The 10,709-nt window shown below is 40.7% G+C and overlaps 1 protein-coding gene across 3 annotated transcripts in view; it reads right to left on the reverse strand.

Annotated features, from left to right (window-relative positions):
• IMPA1 (inositol monophosphatase 1) overlaps positions 1-9,367 on the reverse strand; it is a 103,424-nt gene extending 94,057 nt beyond the window's left edge. Inside the window, exons 1-3 of one of the 3 annotated variants that reach the window (XM_069220412.1) lie at positions 9,232-9,367; positions 8,240-8,308; positions 324-457 (exon numbers count right to left, since the gene is read on the reverse strand). In XM_069220412.1, the coding sequence (XP_069076513.1) occupies positions 324-457; positions 8,240-8,308; positions 9,232-9,252 (224 nt within the window). In that variant the 5' untranslated portion in view covers positions 9,253-9,367. Of the gene's footprint in view, positions 1-323; positions 458-8,239; positions 8,309-8,611; positions 8,812-9,231 lie in introns of those variants that run through there. The other 2 variants (XM_069220413.1, XM_069220414.1) reach the window with 2 other exon arrangements.
• Between the last annotated feature and the right edge of the window lie 1,342 nt (positions 9,368-10,709).

Genomic DNA, 10,709 nt, shown 5'->3' on the forward strand with positions numbered 1-10,709 from the left:
CACATGTCCATCCATCTTATGCCAGGAAAAACACTTTGTGAATCAGACTTAAACACTGAAGTCTTGCCACAAGACTACATTTAAATCCTGCACCTACAGCTTTTCCTGAACCAAAGGATTATGTTCCAATCAAGCACTGTGAAAATGGTTTGTTTTAACTGAGGCAATACACTGAGGGCAGAAGTGAGAGCAACCTGGATCTTTAATAACTGCCTAGTTTCTCATTAAGATGCAGTGCAAGAATATTAACTGCACAGTGCTTTTTACATGCCAAGAGTGAAATAGATCTTCTTTTTCATCAATTCAAAAGACGCACATCGTACCTGTGGGAAGGGAATTTTTCCTTTATGGATGAAATTATAATCTTCTCAACTTTCTGATCTGTTTCTGTTACCAGATCTGTAGGACAGCTTTTGACCATAACAGCCATTTCAGCTTTTAGGGCTTCACAGACCACCTGGTAAAGGAAAAATGAGATCCAATTAATAGGGCTACATGCAAAACATAAAAAGGTGTTATTCACTTAAAATCTTTGTACTCCTATTCCTAAAACCACTTCATTCACAGGATGTCCGAGAACTGCTTCCCCGTTCCTGGTACTTACAATAGAGGTAATGCTACTGTATGGCAGATCCAAGGGGAGCAAGTGTGGTCTTTCAATAAGCTCTTTTTGGATGTGACATACTGTATATCCCTCGATATGTCTCATCCGTCAGTTATCTGCCTGCCACCATAAGACCATCTCAAATGGCTTGAGTGATGGTGAAGGAGCCATAGTGTTTGCGTACTGAAGTAGCATGATGGTACAAAGTACTCACCATACTGCATCTTATTCTTGCAGTCAGTCTATCTTCCCCCAGAATATGGGAATGAATGGGAGCAGCGGGTCAAAGAATCAAAGTACATTTTCCAGTATACAAATAATATAAAGTGGCGGTTGAGTGTCATTGCCTTCCATCCCGTAACACTTCGGCTAGACTTCGTCATACCTCTCTGTCCATAGAGCTGGATTCTCAGATGGGATGTCAGGAGGTATAGGGATAAGTGCTACCCATATCAGAATCACTGTGATGAGTAATGTGTAGATCCTGTTCCCATGTCTACAGATGCATTGCTAATATAACAGCACCCAAATCTGCAAGATCGAGCAAAAAACTCACTTAAGAAAGGTATGCAGATTTAAAAGACTATATTATCTTGCTTGGTCTGAGTGAATTGAGCATTTGATTTTCTATGAACGTCCATGGCACCCTATTTGAGAAAATAAAAAGCCCAATGGAGTAGTACATTAGGAAGCTTGCAAAAAAAGAAGCATAGCAAAAAAGTAGCTACAGAAGCTACCTTGGTCATGACTGCATGCCCAAGAATGGAAAGTGAATGCTTCTTGTGAAAAGCAATGGAAAGTGAAAGCTTCTTGTGAAAAGCAAAATATAACGCAAAGGTCATCCCTCCTTCTAGTCTAAGCTCTGCCCCGACACACAATCCACATGCCCTGGTTACACCTTTTCCAGTCAAGACCTGTGTTCAGCACTGTGTCACACTGATTGTCCACAGCCCTTCTGGTATATGCCCGACCAACAATACAATTTTGGGCCTTCCACCTGCAGCCTAATATACGCCATTTTAGATGTGACTGCTCCCACCATGACCCTGCCATAGAGGGTTGGTGAGGTGTTTTCTTCGGCAACCATCAAGGCATTCTGTCAGGAGATTGCTCTATCAAAAACCATGCAACAAAACTCATTTTTTTCATATGAGTGCACCTCTATCCAATGGGCACTCCAATTTCCCACAGTTCTTTAGCTGACTTCAGTATTGTGGGCATTTAAGTCACATCACTCAGTTCCACAGAGGTTAGCTAAAACTTCAATAACAAGAATGTCTGCAACAGATCTTATAGTGACCCTAGTCCTGATACAGTTACATCAAACAATATGGTCTAACCAGGACATATTCTTAAACCCCTCAAAATATGTTAAACATTGATATTCACCGGCATATTGTTCAAACATGGCTCAGGCACTACATGAGGCATGGAATATTGCAGGATGGATGTACAACTGTTTCATAACGTAAATAGCAACCTCTCCACACTGTACATTAACACAGTCAAGGATGTCATCCGGGTCTATGCTGCAAAACTGCATTCACATTCAACAGTAGCTCAGATCAATAAATCCAAACTGGAACTGTTTTTGCTCATCCAGGGTCTGAGAGTGTATAAGGTTATGCACCACATCATGCATACTGGAACTGTACACTATTCACTCTTTCGTGATTTCAATAAACTACACTCTTAAAGCCCTCCAGTTTTATCTTGAGGTAGTGATTCACATGTTCTACAACCTCAAGCTCACGAGAGTCAACAGCTGACTGAGACCTCCACTGGAGGAAGGATTTTAGGTTTGGATGTTTAATAGTTCTTCTTGGCATGGTGAAGCTCCTCTTGACGCAAGTAAGGCATGTATTTTTGCAAGAAGGGAGAATAAAGGGCCATCATCGTGTGCTCTGACTGACCGATCTGGTCTATCTATAACAGTTGCCAGTAGGCACAACTCATGGCCGATGTTACATTTACTGCTTGGGAATGACGCAGAGTTCCTCAGCATACTTCATCAGCAGCCACTCAAGATCAATGTCAGCAATGGCAGAGGCCCAAAAGTGAAAATGTGTCTCCAATGAATGTGTTACTAATTTCTTTTCGGCGTTTGGTGTACTTAAGCTACTCTATTGTTTTCTAATCCTTTGCTGCCTATCTCGCCTTGAATAATATTGAGGCTGATAATAGAAATTACATTAACTGGGTCATCCTTTGTAGGAAAAAAACTTCCTCCGACAGAAAGAAAGGTTGCAGGAGTCTTAATATGCCCATATGTCTCTACAGGTGCAGCAGCATTCTGAACTAAGAACGGGTACAATTGATGAAAGAACAACAGTGTAGTGAAATATGAGGTATTTTTTCAACAGACAAATAAATGTTGATGACATTGGGAATGCAGACCACAGTTCTCACCCTACAACTTGTATACCCAAAAGCTTTTAAATCTAGCAACAGTTAGCATATGACTTTCAGTGACATTACTAAAAGCTTCAAGAAATAATATGAACTAGGTATTAGTTATTTCCCCAACTTTGTGATTTAGTTAAGAGTTTCTTAAATAAACCATATTGGAAGCACTAAGATTCATCAATCTCTTCACTTGAGTATGAAGCAGAAAGCCACGTATCTTTATTAAGCCGACTCCGAGTGCTTTTTGGGGAAGGGGAGCAAATTGATGGTGTAAGCATAAAATACACAATAGTTTAGTTAGGATTGAGTATTTCTCTTTTAATTTACAGAACAATCTAGAATAATATCCTTTCCAACTGAGAGTATTAGGTGAGACATAGAAAACAAACAGATCCTGGTGCTTTGTGAAAAGCTTTGCTCACTCAGGATTATCACCAGTGTTGCTCATTGAATAGTCAGTGTGTCCATTACCAATCAAATCTGAGCATCCTGAACAATAGCTCCCAAAACCACGCACTAATAGTGAGCTGCATGACATTTCCTCTATTGTTTTTGATAAACTGCCAAATCTGGAAACCCCTGCAAAAATATTTGACAATAAATGCAAATGGCAGCCCATGTTCTCAGAAAGAGAGTAAGGTAATAGTTGGAAACAAATTCAAGAGGGCCTTAGTAGCCTCATGCTCTTTTTTATAGTCATTCATTTTTTTCAACAACACGGGTTGTTTTTAAGGGTCTCATCTTAATATCTCACAGTTTTAAGCAAAGTCTCCAAGGTTACATTCTTGGAACTGGTGTAGAAGACTTGAAACTCAATACTAGGGATGAATGAAATGTTTTCCTAACTAATGAAATCACTACATAAACTCCCAATATGGAAGATTGTAGCACGGAGACTATAGAGAAATTCTCAGCTGGAACCAGGTGAGGACTCTCCACATTTATGGCATCAGAGTCAAGTACAAACCTCTCAAATCTGTGTTCTTGGTGGGTGGGAGGGTCGGGCATGGCCTGGAGGACAGACTACGTAAAAAAGTATTGTCCAAGCAAGCACTGACAAAGTCTGTCAGTCTCCCTCTCTGCTATATAGATACGAGGTGCAGATTACGAGGTGCTTGCATGTTTCCTGACCACAGACCTGCTGACATAATGAAGGAACCAAATTAAAAAATGGGTGGTTGAGTAGCGAGATTGTAACAGTTCAGACTCCCACTCCCTCCACTTATAGAAACCATTGGCAATGTCACTTAAATGGCTGTGATATTAATCATGATCAACCACAAAAAGGTATAACTTGTCAGTTATATAGGAACTGCATCATCGGTTGTGCAGGACAATAAACAAGACGTATTAATTGTCGTTATCCATTGCAGAGGTTTTCATTTTATCCTCTTGGAAAGATTAAACATGCAGGTTCTACAGAGACCTGAGCAGTAAGGATGAAACCGGTTGAGTTAGCTTCTGATTTTTTTTGCACTCAATCCAAACTGTAATTCGGCACTTAACTAACGGGTGGAATTTTCACCCTGAACCAAGGCTGCTTGTTTTAGCATATACAGTCGGATGAAAGGCTAAACCTACCAAACCAGCCTGAAGGAACACAGGCAACAAGTTCCAGCTGGCAGCAGCTGCAGCAGCAAAAGTTTGGCTTCCTACTGTTTTTAGTCTAAACTTGGGAACCATTAAGCAACAGGGAGCTGAAACTTAGCAATTAAATCGATTACATGGGGGGGGGGGGGGATCTAAGAGGTGTTAGATATATTGTGACCCAGGCAGAGAGACATAAAAATTATTCTCTCTCCGACTGTCAACAAATACAGAGAGGCTAGAATTGAAGAACATGAGTCTTATAGTGAATACTGCATGTGAACCTTGCTGTATAATTCTGGATATGTTGGATCATGCCAATAAGGTATAACGGCAAACCTATAAAAAATGACATTGCAGTAATCTAAATGTGATGACGCGAATGCATTCCAATTAGAATCATCTGGGCAGGGTTAAATAAATGAAGAGCTTGCCTCAGACTATGCAGTTGAAAAAGGACGATTTATCTACTGATGAAACTTGATAGTCTATGGATAAAGACGAGTCAATGTTTACATTAACATTTTCAAACCACATTATAAGAGAAAGGGCGTAAAGCCCAAACTACTGGGCCAGAAGTCATGCTTGGAAATCTTTGAACATTTGACAGGACATTGTATTTAAGTTGTGATGCCTCAGTTTTACATAATTATTTTTTAACCAGCGAAGAACACTTGACGGGCACTTGTGCGGTTTTCATGCTGCCAGTTTAGAATCTACTTTAAATTTAGCAATGATTTGAGTTTTCTTTGCACAAAGCAACTAGATCAACCCAAATGCTTACATGAAATGGACGAAGGAAATCATATAAAAGGTTGAAAAGCAACACAATACAATTGATCCTGCTGGGACACCACTGATAAAGGTCTAACTGACAACTCAAAGTGCGCCTCTGATACATGGAAAGATCTGCAGAACAAAACAATCTGCAAGCCAAAGTAAGACTTGCCCGTTAATGCATAAATCAGAGAGACTTCGCCACATGATTTACATGATCAAATGCTGCTGTAAGGTTTCATAAGACCAAAGTATATGAAATATTTGTATCAGTTGAGAATCTCAGAACATCAAGAACAGAAACAGTGGTAAGCTCTGTGCTATGGCCTGATCGAAGGCTCATTTGGGCTGGATAGAGAAGATAGTTTATTGCCACGTAATTCAATAGTTGTTTAAAGACCACTTTCTCCAATAACTTACCAAGAAAAGGCAGTTGTGGGATGGGTCTGTCATTAGAAAGGGTTTCTGGATTTAATGAGTTCTTCTTTCAGAAGAAGAGTTACAGAAGATAACTTTGGGATTTCAGAGACACAGCCTTCCACCAGCAATATATGAATAATTGCTCTGGCCCAACCGGAATGTACTAGCAAATATTCTTTTTGTATGCGGGCCAGAAGAGGAGCACAAGGAAAACCAGCGGTTTGTTCAGAGATACAAAAAAAATAAGAAGCACATTTGTTGGACCTGAGTGGAGAAAAATCTGTAACCTACTACATCTGCAGTGTCACTGCCCATGGCTCTTGTGGCATGTCAGCATTCCATTGACTTAGGCAGGTGGCAGATGTGCTGACAAAAATCCTTCAGAATGAACCATGCCAAAGAGCAATGGTGAATTTACCAGGAACTAAAGCAATTTAACCTCCTGATCTGTAGCAGCTCATCTGCAATCAAGTCAGGTGGGTTAGCTTCATTAAAGACTGCCATGAAAAGAATAAAAAACTTTCACAAAACAAGGAGAGCAGAGAGGCAGTAAAATGCTGGGGAATACTCACCAGCAGCTAACAGAGGCTAGACATGAGCGGTCTCTACAAAGTAGCTCCAGTTTGGGGTTACACTGCCAGTTACCTCATTTGGTGGCATAAATTCCACTATCCCACAAGGGCAATGGGCCAATGGATTCTTATCACCCACATCAAAGTGCTTCACCCCAAGGCAGATGCAGCCGCTTTCATGAAGGCTAGTCTTTCATTTTGTCTGAGACATCTAAATGTGGCAGGTTTGCCTTTGCTGCTTTGGCGGAGGAGGGAATTTCACAATGATGGGGTGACAGCACACCCCTAAAAATCATATTATAAGCATGGCCTGTCACATGGACATCTTGGCATGATTTTAATTTAACTGGATGCATGCTATAGATCACATACAGAGGCATATGCAATTAGTACTATTAGGATACTTTGGACCTGACATTTGCCTTGCAGGAAAGCTTTCAAATATGCCAGACAAACTGCGCATGGCTGCTACCTTTGGAAGAAAATTAGTTTATGGCAATTGGCACACTGAAGTACACTGTGTTTTAGAGGTGGTTAGAGCAAAATACCTACCCACAAACCATGAATCATCAACTGCAGCAGAAAGCATCAACAAAGATTCCGCTGAGCGAGGAATGCATACGGTTTTGGATCTACCAAGTGGTTTGGAATGTTACAAGAGAAAAATTATTGTTTCTAGCACACGTGTGTTTCATTCCCTTTGCATTTTGATATAACAATAAGCATGCATCGATTTTTATCATTTGAGTAAAAGGATGAAAAGTACACAAATCTCGACGACTTATTGATCTGCAAAATTAGGACATACAACGGAAGATTAATACCCATGAGGAACTATTTCTGGAAAAAATGTGCAAAAGAAGTGTGGATTCACTCAGTACACTGAAAACCAGCACCGCAAATTATACCCTAGAATAAACCAGTGGGCTCTAAAAATAGCTGTTTAACCAATGCCATCTCCTCCCAGGAGACTATTTTTAGCTCACAAAATTACAACCCTGGAAACATCTGGAGAACCACCAAAGGAGGTAACGGCACTACTCATTATGGAGTGAGACTTTAAAAAAGAGCTTGGGTTGGGAAAAGGGGACAGGGTTTTTTTTAACGTGAGACTCCATTAGCTTAGGCCCACCGTGTCAGGTAAAATTAGTTGATCCACGTGGCGCATGAATGAGTCAATCATAAAGTTTTGGCTGATTTGCGCGCCATGTTATATTTGGTTTTGCTTTCCCTATTATTAATGCTGGGTGTTACATTTTAGAATACGGAGAAAAACATAGTAATAAGCAAAATACTCACATGTGCATGAGAAAGCATGTGGTCTCTGCGATTTTGAGCCAAAGGCAGGCGGAGCTTTTTCAGAGAATTAGACATTTATTTGGAGTACATCTAGATAGGATTGTACTTCTTCAACACACATATATATTGTTACTTTGTAAACATGAACGTGATTCATAATAACTATGTAAGAGTGCGATATATTTTATAAGATACATATTTAAATGTACAGATAAACTTTGTCTGGTAGGAAAGAGAGTCCTTCCCCTCCCCTTTGTCAGCCTCAGCCATATTGATACAACTGTTACTGCAGCATTTCTTCGCCCTTCGCCAGCAAGCCTAAGGGCGGATTGGATTCACACGTGCAGTCGTACTACGGTGGTCACTTCTTTAAACAACACATCCCTCTTATAAGTCCATGATTTAATAAACACTCACATGTGAAAACATGCTGCACAGCCAGCTCCGCTGAACCTAACGCTACTGACTCCCCGACTAAAATACTTTAGCACTTCACTCACTGTATATTGCATAGACAATAAATGTTTGTGAAACACAATTTAAATCTACATAAAACAAAATAAAAAATACATACCGTTCCAGCTTTTTTTGCTATAGTAACTGCATAATCCATACACTCTTGCCACGGATCCTCCATTGTATTCTAAAGAAAAATAACAGAAACATATATTTAAACATAGGAATACAATACAACGTGGACATACGCGATCGAGTCACACTGCAGCACAAAATCGCAATTTGTGCAAGTCACCGACACACAATGTTGACCTGCGCATCGTGCAGAAAATTAATCAAAATACCTACGAATGATAAAACGTAAACAGGGTTACCACTCTAAGTATTTTAGTTTGAAAGCCCCATTCTGCGCGATGGTTTCAGAGGAAGAAACATTTATTTCTAAGCCTAATACCATTCATAATGTTGTAGTGGTTGACAGCTCATCTACCTGTTTGGAGATTGTAGCACTCGCACCTTGTAATCTGGTGTGACCGAGGCTCTCAGCAGCGCTCCTGGAATCGTCTGCACTGGCTGGGAAATAATTCAGTATACTGACTCGTATAATCGCGCTACCCGGAAGTAAATGCCAAGCACACAATTCTAGTTTTGGCTCTGTAAATGTCGGCCTCCCGTGGGTTTTGTTTCCCCCTTCCTGGCCTTACGCGATCGCGCATGTCCAACTGGGTGGAGTTTAAGCGAAAAATGATACAGGCGTCGTACACTCTTGGCCAAAAGTTCAAAAAGCTCGCAAAAAAGGAACTATCGACAGCTACAGATGAAACAACGAACCAGAATAGGAGTAATTCAACTCGGTCGCAGAGAAACCAGTTGGGTGTACAGAAGTGTATATAAATACCATTTTTTATTAAAATGATAGTTGAAACCTTTTTATGTATAGAACGGAAATAGAGGTCATCTTTTTAAATGCATACTAATTAGACGCATACATTTTTTGTTGTTAACGTCACAAGAGTAGTCTAGCGTTTAACATTATGCTCCTTGAATACTACAGCAAGCTTTTTAGATCCCTGAAATCCTTCAAACACACTGAGTACCAAAAGAACAAACCCCTTTGTAGCAGAGCCGCATCAGTACATTTACTGTCTGTGTCAACCTCTCCTTCGGTAACAGGTTATGTGTGTCTCCTGGTGACCGAAAGTCCCGCGTTCAACAGGACACAAGCGTCTACGTTGCCTCTGTCCTTTCATGACACAGACAGAAGCAGTAGCATATCGAACGGGAGGTGAGCTGTGAGCGACGAGCAAGGCTCTTTGTTCGCAGCAACTCAGCCTTGCATGGAAGTGAACGCTGAAAGTGTTGCCATTTTGTATACTAGGCATTATTACTTCGAGGACTCTGCACTGAGGAGACACTTTATACTTTGTGTGCAGTGAGACACGAGAAGACTTTTGAGGATCAATATTTTGGGTTCCATTCTAAATCTGGCATTAAGGCCATATTTTACAAGATATAACTTGGCCGAGATTGAGCTATTGCAATTTGTGAGAGAAGATTAGAAAAATAACATTTCTGGTATACAATGAAATAGGGAGGTAGCTTGGTCAGTATGTATAATTAGGGGGATGTTACGTTCAGATTTCCCGGCAATCACGCTGGCACCTGATGTTAAAATACATTAGTCGAAAATCAGGGTGCACAACAGGTGCTTAGGGGACAGTGGAAATAGAAGAAGAATGCGGATTGCTTTGTGTACTGTGTGAGGAAGTGCATTATTATGTGAACTAACATTTTTGAAGCATTTATAAACAGAAAGGGAGAGACTCTGTGTTCGTTTTTGTCTTTGAGTGTAAACGCTCCTGGTGAAATCTGACAGGCACCTCACCATACCACACTGAAAGCACCTTCACCAGTGCTTAATTTGTGCTTGTTGTTTCCGGTGCGGAGTACCAGCACTTATTTTTGAGGACTGGCACTTGTTTTTCTGCCTCAAGCATTTACTGCGAGCAAAAGGCGCATGGGAAAGACAGAGGAAGAGAAAAACGAAAAAACATCACAATGGGAGAAAGCAGAACGCTGCAAGAGTGAGCTAAAGGGGCAGGGAGTGGCTGTAAGTGGACTGAAGAAGCCTGAGGTGGCGCCAGGATTACGCTGCCTGAGTAGTATGTGCTCACACATTTAATTGCAGCAGCCGCATGTTTCAGAGGAGAGCTTTGGGCACGCACATTTTTATTTACAACCAAGCTCTGACCTGCACCCAACTATTTATCACAAAATACATTTATTAGGGGGGTGCAACACCCTACACACTCTCTGAAGCTACGCCCCTGGAAATAATCAGCCTTTGAAACACCAATAGTAAATATCAGCTTCTACCACACACCCTGACAAGTAACCACCTATTGGCACAAGATCCATGGTCCATTGAGTATGTTTTAGCCATGGACCAAAACTTAGCATCTAATTTCAGTTTTACAAATGAATTTAATTACGGTTAAAATAAATATCACATTTTAAAGCTCGGGAGTGCCCATAACACAGTGAGATTTCCCTGGAAAGGGCAGCCCCTTGGTCTGCCTTTAGAATCA

The sequence above is a fragment of the Pleurodeles waltl genome, chromosome 2_2, assembly GCF_031143425.1.
Source record: "Pleurodeles waltl isolate 20211129_DDA chromosome 2_2, aPleWal1.hap1.20221129, whole genome shotgun sequence".
NCBI classification, from domain to species: Eukaryota; Metazoa; Chordata; class Amphibia; order Caudata; family Salamandridae; genus Pleurodeles; species Pleurodeles waltl.